We start from the raw sequence: 17,743 nt of genomic DNA, 5'->3' as shown, positions 1-17,743 counted from the left end.
GATGGAAGGTATAATTACACTCATACTAAAGGGAAAAACAACCCTAATGTAAGGAAGGCATATAAGACCAATGCTACTCAACACCAACCTAAAAATATTGGCAATGACAGAGTTATTTCTAATTTGGTTCAGGTCTGCCTGAACAATTTTATACCAGGATGTATAATAATGTGTGCAAACTGTAAAGCGCTGCGGAATATGTTAGCGCTATATAAAAATAATGATTATTATTATAAAGGATGTAATGGAGTTTTGACTGTACATTGACTATGGAAGTATGATTTTTTGGACCGGGGATCACCGTTCTATTACCGTATGTAACTTTTTGTCACCAACACTTTTGACAGGGTGGTGTAAAGTTGCCTCTGGAGGGTGTTGGTAAACTTAGGAATTGGTTCTAAATACATTGGGATGGGTAGTTATTAAACCAAAAATCCTCAATCCTATTGTGAAGGCCAAAAAAGCTTACGAGAATCAAACACTTAAAGAGGTGTTATAGAAGGCTAAAAATATCTTTATTACAACAATTCATTAAAACAATATAATGCAAAAGAATATATAGTGTAATATAAACGGGGAGTACAAATACAGGAAAAAGGTCTGTATACTTGGATAGAAAACTTATAATGCTTTGCTGTATCTCTTAGGTCTGTTTAAGTATTAAAGAATAGTTATTCCTACAACAATCATATAATATAGTTATACAAAGACACCCATATAATGATGTGCTAAATAACTGTAAAAGGAATCCTAACAGATTCTACCAAAAATATAAGTGATTATACAGTCCCTACATCTATACATATCTCAGCACAGGAACATTTTTTTTTTTTTAATCACTTCCTATTGTGGAGTTCATTTTCATTTTAAGATCTAGTGAATAAAATGAACTTTTGTTTTTTGGAAAACCCCTTTAAATCTCTAATCTCTTCGTGACTCCATTAGACTATCATTTCTCTGCAAAAGAACTCCGCTATGTTGTCTTGATATCAATAGCAAATTAGCTTTTTAACCACATGCCCAAACAATCAAACAAAATAGACCCATCAAGTTTTGTAGTGTTCAAAATATTTGACATTAGCAAGTTTATGGATAGGTGCAAAAACAATCATTTACAATGTAAGCTGTTTAGAGTACCTGCAGCTGTTAGGCAATCTGAGCATGTATGCGAACCATCCAGCCGCAGGGACCCGAACATAGTATTCAAGCATGGGCAGGATACTTGGATAACACGATAACAGAGCATCACTAGTGATGGACAAAGCCCCGGATGTTTGGGTTCGGCCAAATAGTTAAAGAATAAGTTCAGTTCGAGATCCAAAACCGTACCCGAACATCCACTGTTTGCCATGCTGTCATGTTAGAGAGCAGCGGTTACCAAACTATAAAGGCCCCGTCACACACAGCGAGATCGCTGATTTTTTGAAGCGCCAGCGAGATCGCAGTGTGTGACAGGGATCAGCGACCGCCTTCCCCCCGCCGGGTATCGCTGATCGTGTATTATCATCCTGGGCCGTTTTTTGATCGCTGGTCTCCCGCTGGCTAGCGCGCATCGCTGCCTGTGGCAGCGAGAGACCAGCGATCAGCGACGCTGGTTTCCAATGTAAACATCGGGTATCTAAGAGCCGCGCGGCTCATAGAAACCCGCTGTTTACCTTAGATATCAGCGTACATGCTGGTTTCCAAGGTAAACAGCGGGCTTAGATACCCGATGTTTACATTGGAAACCAGCTCACTCGCTGGTCCTGATCGCTGGAGGGGCTGTCTAACGATGTCCCAGCAATCCCATCCATGTCGGATCATTGTGGGATCGCTGGGACATCGTTATGTGTAACGGGGCCTTAACTGATAGTGTGAGCCTGCAGCTGTGATCGGAGGTAAAAAGTGTTGGCTGCTGGGACTATTACTCCCAGCAGCCTATGCCTGCTGCCCCTAATAACAGTGTGAGCAGGCAGCAGCTGATGGGAGTATTCATCAGTAGGTGCCTGCACTCTAAATAAAATAGCTGGGGCTGGTACTCTCAGGCTGGTAAGGGGCCATGGATATCCATGACCCCCCCCAGCCAAAAAATAGCAGGCTTGATGTCATGGAACAATACCAAAGGTGACATCAACCCCATAAATATGAACTCCACTTGCCATCGCCAAAAGGCAAGTGGGAATAGGCGGGCATAGTGCCAGAATTGGCACATCTATTAAATGTGCCTTTTCTGGGCAGCATCCAGACTATTTTTAGCCTCAGGGTGCAAAATCAATGATCCCTTATCAGCCTGAGAATACCAATCCCCAGCTGTCTGCTTTAGCTTTGCTGGTTATCAGAAATGGGGATGAACCCCACATTGTTTTGTTTTTTTTATAACCATTTATTTAAATAAAAATGGCTTGGCGACCCCCATTGTTGATAACCAACCTTGCTAAAGCTGGCAATTGAGGATTGGCGCTGTCAGTTTTGCCTGGCTGATTATCAAAAATACAATGGAACCCACGCCATTTAATACTCCCATCAGCCACTGCCTGCTCTTGCTGTCATTAGCAGCCATAGTCTGATAGGAGTAGTAGTCCCACCAGCCAACACCAGTGACAAAAGGTAAACTAAAAGTTCATTTTTTTCTCATTAATGTACACTCTGCACCCCATCTTGACTGATAAAAACAAATCAAGAAATTTTATCAAATTTAAAAAAAAAAATGAAATATCACATGGTCATTAGTACTCAGACCCTTTGCTCAGACACTCATATTTAAGTCACATGCTGTCCATTTCCTACTGATCCTCCTTGCGATGGTTCTACTCCTCATTGGAGTCCTGCGGTGTTTAAATAAACTGATAGGACTTGATTTGCAAAGGCACAAACCCATCTATATAAGACATCACAGCTTAGGCCTCTTTCACACTTCAGTTTTTTGCATCAGTCAAAATCCGCCAAAAGGACGGATGGCGGATCCGTTTTAGTACTGATGACAACGGATGCCACCCGTCCGTTTTTTTGACGGATCCGACAATTGAAGAATTTTAAAGGAATCGCAGCCTGCAAAAGGAGAGAGGGAGAGAGAGAGAGAGAATTTTTGTTTTTTTCCGGCACCCAGAAAGAATTTCGGGTTAAATCAGTGTCTGGAGGATCCGCCAGAGGAAAAAACGTTGCAAGCTCCATTTTGAAATCTTTGAGGATGGTGACGGACAGCAAATTTTGGCGGATCCGCAAAAAAAACGGATGCAATGGACGGCAATCCGTCACAATCCGCCAATAATGGAAGTCAATGGGGAAAAAAACGGATCCTCAAAAGAAAATTGCGGATCCGTTTTTTTCAAAATCTGGCGGATTGTGACTGATTGTAAAAAACTGAAGTGTGAAAGAGGCCTTACAGTGCATGTCAGATCAAATGAGAATCATGAGGTCAAAAGAACAGGCCAAGGAGCTCAGACTGAATTGTGGCAAGGCACAGATCTGGACAAGATTACAAAAGAATTTTTGCAGTACTCAAGGTTCCTAAGAGCACAGTGGCCTCCATAATCCTTAAATGGAAGTTTGGGACCACCAGAAGTCTTCCTAGACCTGGCCGTCCAGTCAAACTGAGCAATCGTGGGAGAAGAGCTTTGGTGAGAGGTAAAGAACAACTCCAAAATCACTATGGCTGAGCTCCACTGCAGCCCTCCACCAGTTGGCCCTTTATGGCAGAGTGGCCCGACGGAAGCCTCTCTTCAGTGCAAGACATATGAAAGCAAGCAGAGTTTGCTAAAAAAAAAAAAAATTATTGACTCCCAGGCTATGAGAAATAAGATTCTCTGGTCTGATGAGACAAAGATAGAACTTTTTGGTGATAATTCTAAGCGGTATGTGTGGGGAAAAAACAGGCACTGCTCATCACCTGCCGAATACAATCCCAACAGTAAAACATGGTGGTGGAAGTATCATGCTATGGCGGCGTTTTTCAGCTGCAAGGACAGGATGACTGGTTACAATTGACGGAAACATGAATGCAGCCAAGTACAGAGATATCCTGGATGAAAAAGACTTGGCCGAAGGTTCTTCTTCCAACAAGACAATCACCCTAAGCACACAGCTAAAAGAACAAAGGAGTGGATTCAGAACAACTCCGTAACTATTCTTGACTAGCCCAGCCAGAGCCCTGACGTAAACCCAATTGAGCATCTCTGGAGAGACCTTAAAAATGGCTTTCCACCGAGGTTCACAATCCAACCTGACAGAAGTGAAGAGGATCTGCAAGGAAGAATGACAGAGGATCCCCAAATCCAGGTGTGAAAAACTTGTTGCATCATTCCCAAGACGACTCATGGCTGTACTAGCTCAAAAGGATGCTTCTACTCAATACTGAGCAAAGGGACTGTATACTTATGACCATGTGATATTTCAGTTTTTCTTTTTTAATAAATTTGCAAAAAATTCTATATTTGTTTTTTTCGGTCAAGATGGTGTGCAGAGTGTACAATAATGAGAAATAAACTTTAATTGAATTTACAAAATGGCTTCAATGAAACAGAGTGAAAAATTTAAAGGGGTCTGAATGTTCTGTACCCACTGTAGGTGTTAAAACAAGACATAGCAACTCTAGCAGTCCTGCTGCAAAAAAATGTCTGCTGAAGAAAAAAAATATTTTATTCTACATTAACTGGAAAAAAAAAAGACATTAAGTGTTTTCACGATTTGTGATTAAATGTATAAGTGCGCCAAGACATTGACACACGCCAGACAGCTACTCTGTGGGTTTTGCCCATTCAAAGAATTTGCATTGCTTGTCTTTGCCTAAAGGACACACGTAAAATTTTTTGCCATTGTTTGGACCGAGCTTCAAAACTGTCCTCATAATACATCTCTTCTTATGGTTGCAGAATGGAAAATGCAGATCAGCCCACTGAAACAAAAGCAGAATCATTTAGGATCTTTAAACTCTAAACACAAGTCAGCTTAAATTTCAATGTGAACTTCTGTCTATAATCCAAGACTGACCACACTCATTTTTAACATGGGTTACGGCATATTCAGCAGATTACTATTAACTCCATTGTCTTTCATTTATATTTTCATCTTTAATTATAACGACAAAAACGTCCATAAATATATCAACTATATACAGGGATCTTCAGGTGTAAAAAAAACATTGAATCCTATTGCAATAAGAAAATGGGGTGGTTTAGAAATATATACAGCCTAGAAAATGGATAAGAGGTATCCAACCACACCACTGAAGTATATTAAAAAATTATTTTATCCAAAAAACCACGTAAGAGGAAAAAAATACTCAAGCAAGATAAGAGTGGTGGAGTGGAATAATAGCAGGCTATGGGTAAGTGTGTAATAAATATACCAAATGGTCCTATCCTGAAGAAAAAAGTGCCAGGCTAAAAAGTAAAGTGTAGAATCTTAAAGCCATACAGGATCACCATATAGTTAATGAGTTCAAGTCCTACCCATATTGCAGTGTAACGCCCTTCCACGATACCCCCGGCGCGCGTTTTGCGAATGTGCTCTCTTAAGGGGAGTGTGTGTCCCATCTTACCTCATCCTATTTTTATATCATCTGGCCAGGAAGGATGCAAATCATATGCTGTGCATACCACAACCGCCCCCGGGTCCCAGGTGTATTGCATTCTGGCACTCAGCTGCGGCGTGTGGAGGAAATGCCTCCATGGACGTCATATACACAGGCTGGTAGTTGATAGAGGCCTTTAGGCAATGCAGGGACAATGGGTGCAGTGCGCATATCGCCGTTTCCCTGAAGCCAGATGGAGGCTGCCATTTTTGAATTTATAACAGACGCACTGCGCATGTGCGACTAAATCGCCATTTTTTTAGAAGCCCATTGACCGCAGCCATTTTGGATTGTATAGATGTAGTGCACGGTCAGAGAAACAAGGAAAAATGAGTGAAAAAGACTCACATAGTAGACAGAAAGGATCCGAACAAGTAAAGATAAATGTGAAACTAAAATAATGAGAAAAGTTATGTATGGTATGTGTGATGGAAATAAATATGAAGAAAATACAAAGTGCAAAAAATGCAAAGGAGCAACATTAATCAGTTAGACAAGTACATGTGTAACGTATATTATTACAAAGCGCAAATAAATATACAATACATAAGAAAAAATACATGAATAAAAAGGGCCAAGAGCTAAAATGGGTGACAGTAAATTCATGGCTATCATCACCTGAAAAAAATGACTTAGCTCATTGGATATTGTTATTATTACAAGCTATGCAACTTCCACACGGGTAACATCCCCATGTCTGTTTTTTGGCCCCAGAAAGATTTTTGCTTTTATAGAGGCGACATCGTGACTTATCACTCATTCTTTTTCATTCCAATAATTTACTCACACTCATCCTGTTTTTTGCATGGTCTTGTCAGTGCTCAGGAATTTGGGATCTTTTGACCAACTAGATGTTGGGACTTCCTCTTATATTAATCATAGAATCGTAGAGTTGGAAGGGACCTCCTGGGCCATCTGGTCCAACCCCCTGCTCAAAGCAGGATTCGCTAAATCATCCCAGTCAGATGTCTGTCCAGCCTCTGTTTGAAGACTTCCATTGAAGGAGAACTCACCACTTCTCGTGGCAGCCTGTTCCACTCATTGATCACTCTGTCAAAAAGTTTTTTCTAATATCTAATCTGTGTCTCCTCCCATTCAGTTTCATCCCATTGCTTCTAGTCTTTCCTTGTGCAAATGAGAATAAAGTTGATCCTTCTACAATGTGACAGCCCTTTAGATATTTGTAGACAGCTATTAAGTCTCCTCTCAGTCTTCTCTTTTGCAAACTAAACATTCCCAAATCCTGCAACCTTTCCTCATAAGACAGGGTTTGCAGACCGGTCACCATTCTGGTCGCTCTTTTCTGAACTTGCTCCAGTTTGTTGATGTCTTTTTTAAAATGTGGTGCCCAAAACTGGACACAATATTCCAGATGAGGTCTGACCAAAGAGGAGTAGAGGGAAATAATGACTTCACGTGATCTAGACTGTATGCTTCTGTTAATACATCCTAGAATTGCATTTGCCTTTTTTGCTGCTGCATCACACTGTTGACTCATATTCAGTCTGTGATCTATTAGTATACCCAAGTCTTTTTCACATGTGCTGTCACTTAGCCCTATTCCTCCCATTCTATATATGCTTTTTCCATTTTTATTGCCCAGATGTAGTACTTTGCATTTCTCCCTGTTAAAAACCATTCTGTTAGTTGCTGCCCACTTCTCCAGTTTATTTAAATCTTTTTGAATCCTCTCTCTCTCTTCTCTAGTATTAGCTATCCCTCCTAGCTTTGTGTCATCAGCAAATTTAATCAGTTTACCCTCAATTCCTTCATCTAAATCGTTGATAAAGATGTTGAACAATACAGGGCCCAGGACAGAGCCCTGTGGTACCCCACTTGAGACATTCTTCCAACTGGATGTGCAGCCATTTACGACCACTCTTTGGGTCCGATCACTAAGCCAGTTATGAATCCACCTAACAGTTGCCTTGTCCATTCCATACTTAATCATTTTTTCAATAAGGATTGTATGAGAGACTTTGTCAAATGCTTTGCTGAAGTCAAGATATACTATATCTACAGCATTTCCTTGATCCACCCAATCAGTGATACCGTCATAGAAGGAAATTAAGTTAGTCTGACATGACTTATTAGTTACAAACCCATGCTGACTCTGTTTAATCACTTCATTCTTATCCAGGTATTGACATACATGTTGTTTAATAATTTGTTCAAAGATCTTTCCTGGTATAGAAGTCAGACTCACCGGCCTATAGTTACCTGGGTCCACCTTCTTCCCCTTTTTGAAGATAGGAACAACATTTGCTCTTCTCCAGTCTTCTGGCACTTCTCCTGTTCTCCAAGAATTTTCAAAGATTATAGAGGGGGGTTCAAAAATTTCTTCTGCTATCTCCTTCAGTACTCTGGGGTGTAATTCATCTGGACCTGGAGACTTGAATTCATTTAGGCTAGCTAAGTGTTTCCTCACTATCTTTCTGCTTATAGATATCCTGGATTCTTCTATTCCCTTAATAGGACAGTGAATAACAGTTGATGTTACATTTCCTTTCTGAGAGAAAACAGATGCAAAATAGGAATTTAAAAGTTCAGCCTTCTCAACATCCTGTCTTACCATTTCATCATTTTCATCCTGTAAAAATCCTATAGCATCTTTGACTTTTCTTTTACTTTTGACATATCCCCAAAATCCTTTATTATTGCTTTTGACATCTCTTGCAAGCCTCAATTCATTTTCAGCTTTAGCTAATCTGATTTGTGCCCTGCAGGTTCTGCAGACAGCATTATATTCTTCTTTAGATATGCCTCCCTCTTTCCATTTTATAAACATTTTTTTCTTCCTTTTTAGCATGTGCTTAAGTTCTGTGTTCATCCATCCTGGTTTCCTTAACTGCTTCCTATTCTTCCCTCTTTTCGGAATTGTTAACAACTGTGCTTTGAGAATTTCATTTTTCAAGATTTCCCATCCTTCCTGGACATTTTTGTCTTTAAGGATATCCAGCCATTGGATCCCTCCAATTCTCTTTCTGAATCCCTTAAAATCTGCCTTTCTGAAATCTAACCTTGACGTCTGAGTCTTCACAGGTCTTCCGCCTCTAGTTATCCAAAATTCTAAAATAGCATGGTCGCTACCTCCTAGGGTCCCAGCCACTTTTACCTCCTCAACCATTTCCTCCCTGTTTATAAGGATTAGATCCAAGGTAGCAGTTCCCCTTGTTTTCTCCCTTACCTTTTGGAAGATAAAGTTGTCAGCAAGAGAGGATAAGAATTTCCTTGACCTGTTAGTTTTGCCTGAGAGAGATTCCCAACAAATGTCTGGATAGTTGAAATCTCCCATGACAACTATGTCATATTTTTTGGAGAACTTGGCCATTTGATGCATAAAGAGTTCATCCATAGCTTCAGCTTGCACAGGCGGCCTGTAGTAAATGCCTACAATGGTGTCCTTTCCATTGTTCTGTCCTTGTATTCTTACCCAAACAGTTTCCACAGAACTCCCAGTCTCTGAAGCTTCAATCTCTGTGCAGATATACGCGTTTCTAACATACAATGCGACACCCCCTCCTCGTTTATCAAGTCTGTTTCTTGCAAATAAGTTGTATCCTTCTAGTCTTGTATTCCAATCATGTGTATTGTCCCACCAAGTTTCAGTGATTCCAATGACATCATATTTCTTTTCCTGTGTTAGTAGTTCCAATTCTCCTTGTTTGTTGCCCATGCTTTGTGCATTAGTATAGAAACATTTTAGTTTGTGATTGGTTTCTCTTTCTCCAATATTTTTATTAATTAGATTCTTTCGTCTTTGTTCTTCCTTTCCACTTCTAATAGCAGAGTTCTCAATAGCATTTGTCAGGTGTATGGCTTTTTCTGGTCTTTTGCTTCCCTTCCCATGTTGTTCTAGTTTAAAGCTCTCCTTACAAGTGTAGCAAGGCGACTTCCAAATACATGCTTACCAGTCTTCGTAAGGTGCACCCCATCTCTAGCAAGTAGTCCATCGTATAAGTAGTTCACTCCGTGATCCAGGAATCCAAATCGTTGCTGACGGCACCATCGACGTAGCCAGTTGTTCACCTGCAGAATCTTATTCCACCTCCTTGTTCCATGGCCATCCACTGGGAGGATGGAAGAGAAGACCACCTGCGCTCCCAGTTCTTTCACTTTCTTGCCTAAGTCTTCAAAGTCTCTGCAGATGGTTTCCAGGTCGTTTCTTGCAGTGTCATTTGTCCCCACATGTAGTAGCAGGAATGGGTAGTCATCTGTAGGTCTGAAGAGTCCTGATATCCTGTCAGACACATCTTTAATTTTTGCACCTGGAAGACAACACATTTCTCTTGAAGTTATATCCGGTCTGCAGATAGCGGCCTCAGTTCCTCTCAACAGGGAATCCCCCATGACCACCACTCTCCGTTTCTTCTTCACAACATTTTTCTTTCTCCATCCAGGAGGACTCTGAAGGCGTACAAGGTTGCTGCTTGTTGGCAAAGTCTTATCCTGATGTATTTCTTCATTGTTTTCCTGCGTGAGAGCCTGGTACTGGTTTCTGAGCAGTATGGGTGCTGACTGCCTCCTGATCCTCCTGCTTCTCTGGGTCACATGTCTCCATTCCTCTGTTTCTTCAGGTGCACTTCGAATTTCTTCTCTTTCTGTAACATGAAGAGATAATTCTGCTCTGTCCAAGAACTCTTCACCTTCCTTAATGATCTTCAACGTAGCTAACCTCTCTTCGAGATTTTGCAACTTTTCCTCCAACAGGGACACAAGCTTGCATTTGTGGCATGTGAAGTTTGGCTTTTCCACTGGTAAGTCTGTGAACATGTAGCAAGAAATGCAGCTCACCAAATGGCTCCTGGCCTCTTCCATCTTGAGATTTCTTAAAAACGATGAAAGATGAGCCCAAATTCGGTTTTTCCGATTTCCTCTTTTCAGCTGCAACGGCCAAAACCCAGTGATCGTTGAGCTCGCGGAGACTCTTCACTTATCCCAGAAGGCACTGGGAATATGCAAATGATCTCCTCAAGACTCTTCCCCTGGTTTTCCGATTTCCTCTTTTCAGCTGCAACGGCCAAAACCCAGTGATCGTTGAGCTCGCGGAGACTCTTCACTTATCCCAGAAGGCACTGGGAATATGCAAATGATCTCCTCAAGACTTTATTTCTCGCTTACATGTTTCATATTACCTTTGATTCATGATAGCTTGTGTACTAAAAACATTTATCTGAATAAAATGATCATTTTTTTTACATTTCAGTGGTGTATTTGGATAACTCATCCATTTTCTAGGCAGTTTTCATCTTTAATTAGTAGCATTAGACTTATTGCTGTGCCTATATTTTTTTCTACCACATAAAGAAGAAATTTTTCATTACTTGTTAATATAGTTAAAGAAAACCAATTCACATGCATCAACTAAAGGATTAAGGATGCTTCAAAAGTCTGTGCAAATCGTTGCGAGCATAGACCACAGTGCATGGACTGGCCACGGCTCTCATCACCCGAGGGTCGCAGCCTCAGACATATATGAAGCCATCATGCTCGGGTTGGGAGATCTGAGGCCAGTCCATGCTCTGACATTTTAAGAAACCTTTAAAATATAGATTTTAGCATTATATCTGACACATGTAGAAGAGGCCAGGTTTGGTACAGCAGATTGGGGAGAGAGTTGCACATTGGAACCAAAAAAAAGTCACTTATTTTCAGAGGCTCTTTAAACTTTAAAGATGTGAGTAGTTTGGTAGTCCTTTTCTTTGCCCCATTTTTGATACATTCCACCCAGTGACTGGATCTTTCATATGTCTGATCTCTGCTGGACAGACTGGAAGTAGTCCAGGAAACTACTGCAGTCTATAGAATGCTCACCAGACAGTCACAGTGAGAGACCCACAGAGTTAATCAATAAGCATGCCTGCAATTTCTACAGCGGATAGTCTAGTTCAGAGGAGCGTGTATATATATATATAAAAAAAAAAAAAAGAGTTTTAGGCAAAGTTCACACGTTGCAGTTTTTATGCAAATTTTAAGCTGCATTTTACAGTAGCAGAAAAACTCATGCACACACTTTTTTTTACTTGACTGAATTGGAAAACTGATGCATTTTTGCAAACTGCAGCATGTCACTTCCGTCAGTGTTTTTTCACCCACAGAAACCAATGAGTAAGTGTAAAAACGCAGCAAAAACACGTATCAGGTTTTGCTAAGTGGAATCATGTTTTTTTTGAGTGCACTAATCGTTATCAGCTTGAACAAGAGACAAAAACGCAGCAAAGCCTGGGTTTGTAAGCAGCTTTTTTATTGCCAAGAGAGCAGGTGTTATCTGCAGGGAAAAAAAGAAAAAAACTGTAAAAACGCCAACGTGTGAACATAGCCTCAACCAGAAAACTCAGCTTCTTTTTCTTCACTTGTCATCTGAATGCAATCCGTTTTTTTTTACGGCAGCGATTGCTTTACATGTTCGTTTCCAGTTTCCTATATTAAAGAACAGCAATATATCCGTAAAAAAGGATGCTATACTAGTGGCTCCATATGGCATTGATTTTTTTTGTGCATCCATCAATTTAGCAGTCTCATTTGAATTAGGAAAAACAAGTGCATGTTGAAATTTTTCTAACAAGCAGACTGACATTTTTTTTTCTCCACAGACTCAATTACTTACCGGTAATTTGATTTTTCTGAAACCCATGACAGCACTTGAGAGTGGGATCTGGCCCTATCACTAGACAGGAAGCCAAGAACATAAAATAAAAAAAGCAATTCACACTTCCTCGCTCAATGTGGTTTCCAAGAAGTCACGTAGGAGTCACCAAAATTATTATTCTCGTTATTATGTACATTCACTCAACCCCATTCTTCATTGTGAGAGAAGATTGATAGCCACCACAAATCAAAAGCTAGAGAGAGGGAATAAATAGGGGTGCTGTCATGGGATTCAGGAAAATGAAATAATCAGTAAGTATATTTTTTCCCCTGACCTATGACAGCATCTGCGGGACGATGACCAAGGAATCCTCTGATACGAAAGAGAGCACCCCTATAAGATCTTACAACTGAAGAAAAATCTCAAAAATATCCTAGCTCAACAGATAGTGATTAAGGAAGGTAGACTGTGAAAGTTTTAGATATTCAATCAAGATACTATCTCTATTGATTTAGAGCTCCAACACAAAAGCACCAACAAGGTAAGGGGACATTTTAACTCTCCACTTAGTTCAATCTACCAGTTTTAAGACTTTTCATTCCTAAATACGGTACTTAGTGTTTAATGTCTCCACGGACAATTTCCAATGAGTACATTTGCCGACTTTAACCACGAGGACACAATGGTCTTGGAATATATTCACCAGATCCACCCCATCAAGTCACGCCATGAGGCAGCCGAAGAAAACCCTAAATCTAGGATGGCAGGCTATTCAACAACTACAATGGGGAGTACTCTATGGCAGGCCAAACACCAGACATGAGGTGGCATGGCAAACATGAAATCATACCTGAAGTGGCAGTCCAAACATACAAGACACAAGGCCAGACACTACTAGAAGATGATCACAGGATCTCTTCTTGACAAGGCAGGTGCTTTAACCAACTAACCACGGCACACCTAAAACGAGAAATGCAAGGTTGCAGGCCAGGCGGCAGGCCACACAAACGGCATGCTGCAAGACATGCGAGAATCACAAGGCTGCAGGCCCACCAAAACACAAGACTCCAGGCCAGACAAACATAAGTACTGAAGCTTTAAACCTAAATTCTCCCAACTGATATTAGCATTTCAGAGAACAACTGTACTCACAGCCAAACTTACTAGAAGTTGCTATAGAACAAGCAATGGTGTCCTATGATTCACAGCTGCTCCAGCAGTGTGCCTAAGGCTCCTACATCCAAAGGACAAAAAACCATATTGAAGGAGGGAGTGAGAGATGCCTTTTTATTGTGCTCTTGGATTCCTGTCCAGCGATAGGTGCAGATTCCTCTCAGGTGCAGTCATGGGTGTGGAAAAAAATGCTAATCTGCATGGCCCACATTGAATAACATTGGTCTTATTGCTGTCCATTTTTCTTTACAGACAGAATTCAGACTGAAAATAGTTGTATGAATGAGCCTTTATAGGAGTATCTTCTCAACAGAAAATGATTGTTCAAACCATGACTGAACAGTTAAGTGCACCTGCCCACCTACTTGATAGACATCCATCATGATTAAGAGCTACTGTAGCTCAAAACGCGTTAACAGTTATGTTTTTTAAATTTTTCCTTTTCATGTCTTAATCTACTAATAAATGTAATGTTTTAGGACTTTTGCAGTTGTTGTATTTTTCCATTTTTCCACGATCCATCATGTTTCCTTGATTGACAACACTGGCTTCATAAGAATCAGAGATAGATGTTAGTAATGCGCAAACGTGCTCAGAAATCATCCGAGTATCTCTGGCGTGTTCAAGTAATATGCTTGAGTCCCCGTGGGTGCGTGATTCGCGGCTGTAAGCTGCAACACATGCGGAGATTGCATGCAAAAGTTCAAATATTATTGCAGAACTGCCAAGTTGTGCAAAAATATTGCCCTTTAATGCTTTTACACCAGATTTTTTATGTAAGCACCTTAATGAACCACAGTCCATGTATGTACACTGTATCTTCCAGGAAAAGAGGCAATATTGTGTGAAAACAATATATTACAGATCGTGTACAGTTCCTGCCGTGCATCATGTAATGGAAAACCCTGACTTATTATAAAGATTGCCGGACCATACATGACAAGCACATTCTACCTATTGTGTCCCCTTATTTCCTTATAGATTGTAAGATAGCGAGCAGAGCCCTCACTCCTCCTGTGACTGTTGAAATGTGGTACATTGTAGTGTTTTCCCTTTCTGTGTATGTCCCTGCTTAATTGTAAGGTGCTGAGGAATATGTTGGCGCATGGTGGCTTAGTGGTTAGCACTGTAGCCTTGCAGCACTGGAGTCCTGGGTCCAAATCCCATCAAGGACATCTGCAAGGAGTTTGTATGTTCTCCCCGTGTTGGCGTGGGTTTCCTCCGGGTTCTCCGGTTTCCTCCCACACTCCAAAAACATACTGATAGGGAATTTAGATTGTGAGCTCCATAGGGGACAGCGATGATAATGTGTGCAAACTGTAAAGTGCTGCGGAATATATTGGCGCTATATATAAAAAAATAATTTAAAAAAAGATCATTACTAGCTCAGGGCGGCATTTGAAATTCTGCAGGTTTCTGTTGAAAACAGGCACATCCATAGCACATTCTATAGTGATGTTTAATAAAATGATATATACTGTTTTCTATAAGTACAGATGTGCTCAAAAGTTTGCATACCATGGCAGAATTTCTGCTTTTTTAGCATTCATATTCTCTGAAAAAAGGACAACACCAAACCTTCTCTCCACTTATGGTTAGTGGTTGGGTGATGCCATTTATTGTCAAACGTCTGTGTTTTATCTTTTCAAATCAGAATGACAACCCAAAATATCCAAATGACCCTGATCAAAAGTTCCCATACCCTTGATTTTGGCCTGATAACATGCACAGAAGTTCACACAAATGGGTTTGACTGGCTACTAGAGGTAACATCACAGTACTTTGACAGTAAATGGCTTCACCCAACCACTAACCATGAGTGGAGAAAAAGTTTTGGTGTTATCATTCATATTCTCTGAAAAAAGGCAGAGAAAGCAGAAATTCTGTCGGGGTATGTAAACTTTTGCGCACAACTGTATGTACAGATGAATGTATAGTTTATATTTATGCAGCCATTTGTCGTTTTGGACTTGGTAACCATTAAAACCCAGGAAGCAATGGTATGCATTACAGTAGGCACTTTATATTCTCTATTACAAGCTTTCTACAGCTGATTTTGTGCATTGCTTTCCATGATTTTATTTTACTCAATACTGTACCTCCCTATAAAAGCAGAGGCACATGGGACAGCTACTGCTGCCATACTATGGATCTGTAGAGCACTGATCTTTTAAAAAGCCATGGGCAGAATACTTAGTCCTGCTTTTCCAAGTTGGAATGAAGTTCCTAAACAAAAAAGTAGGATTCAAAACATTTACAATTCTGTTTTGAACCTCCTTGTGTATGATCAATATTTTCTCTATAAAGTGTTACTAGTAGAGCCTGCACATTAACAAAACTGTGTAGTATGTATTCGTAAAAAAATTAAAGTTTACGCACCACTATTAAAATGCCATGTTTTGTCACGTAAAAGAAAAAAAGTCATACCAAGAAAAAAAAACATTTCAGGACTTTTTCCACCTTTGTCACCTGAAATCTGTACAATTTAAATAAAAAGTAAAACTGAAGTCTTTTCAGGTGAAAAAACCCCTAAAGAACTAAAATAATGTAGTTGCATAAATATGTGCATCCTTGACATATTACTTTGTTGAAGCACCCTTTGAATTTTTTTTTACAGCATTCAGTCTTTTTGGGGTAGGAGGAACATCAGCATTGCACAACTAGAATTGGCAATCTTTGTCCACTCTTCCCTGCAGTAGCACTCCAAATCTGTCAGATGATGAGTGAGCGTGCTTGGATAGGGTGCACAGAATATCCATTAGATTCAGGTCAGGGCTCTGGCTCAGCCATTCCAAAACTTTGATCTTCTAATGAAGTCATTCTTTTGTTCATTTGGAAGTATGCTTAGGGTTTTTCTCATGCTAAAAAAGGTGAAACTCCTCTTCAGTTTTTTAGCAGAGCCCAGAAGATTTTGATGCAAAATTGATTAATATTTGGAACTATTCATAATTCCTTTCACCTTCACCAACACACCCAGTTCGAGCTGCTCAAAAACAGCCTCACAGCATAATGCTGCCTCCACCATGCTTAACTGTGGGTATGGTGTTCTTTTGGTGATGCGAAGTGTTGTCTTTGCACCAAACTTTTTTTTTTAATTATTGTTACAAATTTCAAACTTGTTCTCACCAGACTATATCACATTTTCCTACATGCTTTTGGCACACTTGATGTAAGTTTTAGCAAAGCATAGTCAAGCATGGGTATTTTTAATAAACTGGTTACATTTTGCCACCTACACCACAGGCTAGACATATCAAGAATATGGGAGATAGTGGTCACATGCAGTAGAAATTCCTGAAGCTCCTTTAGCATTGCTGCAGGCCTCTTGTATCAATTTTCTTCTTGCCTTTTCCTCAATTTTTGAGTTATGTCCAGTCATGGTTAATGTGACTGTTGTGACAAATTTACGCCACTTTGTGATGAGCGTCTTCACAGTGTTCCATGGTGTATTTAGTGCCTGAGGTTTTTTTTGTACCCTTCTCCTAACTGATAACATTCAATAATTAAATTCTTTGCTGTGTTTTAAGCTGTTTATGATCACGGCTTTTGCTGTAAAATGCAAGAAAATGTCAGGAAAATCCTACCAGAACAGTTAAACTTTCTGTGCAGATAATCAAAATCACTAATATATAGCGTCAGTGTATTGACTACCATTTAACATGAATGTTAAGGTTCAGTCACATGACTATTTTCGGTCTTAATGTGGTCTGTGGAAGAAAAAAAAAAAAAAATCGACAGTTTATGGACCAAGCTTATTTGATCAGTTCAGTTAATTTTTTTTAGTTAGTTGAAGTTCTCTGTGCCAAATTGTACAAACAAAAAACTCAAGTAGTTCATGAGTTTTGCAAAAAATAAAATAGGCTTTTCTATTGTCTTTTCACCTTTTTTGTGATTTAAGGCAAAAAGTTAAATTTTTTACTAAAATTTTGGCAAATCCACACAAAGAAAGGAAGGTGACTGGAGTAAATTTGCAAAAAAAAAGTTTTGTTTTTTTTTAAAGTCACAATTGATGACGCAATTGTAATATCTGGAAACCCCCAAACTACACCCGCTATGACAAACATTAAACAAATTGGCTAACACATAAAATAGACTTTAAAACAAAAGGAAGAATAAAGAGCAACTGAAAAACAACAAAAAACATGGGAAAAAGGCACAGATGCAATAATGAATTTGCCCTAATACACAAGGGACTGCAGGGCACAGCTGAATGCGAAGACTCACGTTTACTCACTTCAAAATAGTCACATTGTCTTTCCTTTGGTAAAGCACAACAATAAAACTGTCTTCCTTTGTTATCGCCATCTTTTCTCACAACACGAAGGACAGAGGGGTGGTTATGTTGACTGCAGTGGGGGCCGTTTGCATTCAGCGGAGAGGAGCCCCCCATCACGTTAACAAGTGGTGAACTACAAGAAAGTCATAGCAGTACA

At 39.9% G+C, this 17,743-nt stretch overlaps 1 protein-coding gene across 6 annotated transcripts in view; it reads right to left on the bottom strand.

The window, feature by feature from the left end:
• Positions 1–482: 482 nt before the first annotated feature.
• Positions 483–17,743, bottom strand: part of NEIL3 (nei like DNA glycosylase 3) — an 82,632-nt gene continuing 65,371 nt past the window's right edge. For 2 of the 6 annotated variants that reach the window (XM_073577802.1, XM_073577840.1), the window contains exons 9-10: positions 17,545–17,719; positions 483–4,870 (exon numbers count right to left, since the gene is read on the bottom strand). In XM_073577802.1, the coding sequence (XP_073433903.1) occupies positions 4,712–4,870; positions 17,545–17,719 (334 nt within the window). In that variant the 3' untranslated portion in view covers positions 483–4,711. Of the gene's footprint in view, positions 4,871–11,771; positions 11,969–15,313; positions 17,018–17,273; positions 17,720–17,743 lie in introns of those variants that run through there. The other 4 variants (XM_073577797.1, XM_073577812.1, XM_073577823.1 and 1 more) reach the window with 3 other exon arrangements.

The sequence above is a fragment of the Dendrobates tinctorius genome, unplaced genomic scaffold (genome assembly GCF_039654945.1).
Source record: "Dendrobates tinctorius isolate UK_male_01 unplaced genomic scaffold, ASM3965494v1 ptg000008l, whole genome shotgun sequence".
Taxonomy (NCBI): Eukaryota; Metazoa; Chordata; class Amphibia; order Anura; family Dendrobatidae; genus Dendrobates; species Dendrobates tinctorius.
This window is presented reverse-complemented; position numbering and strand designations above follow the sequence as displayed.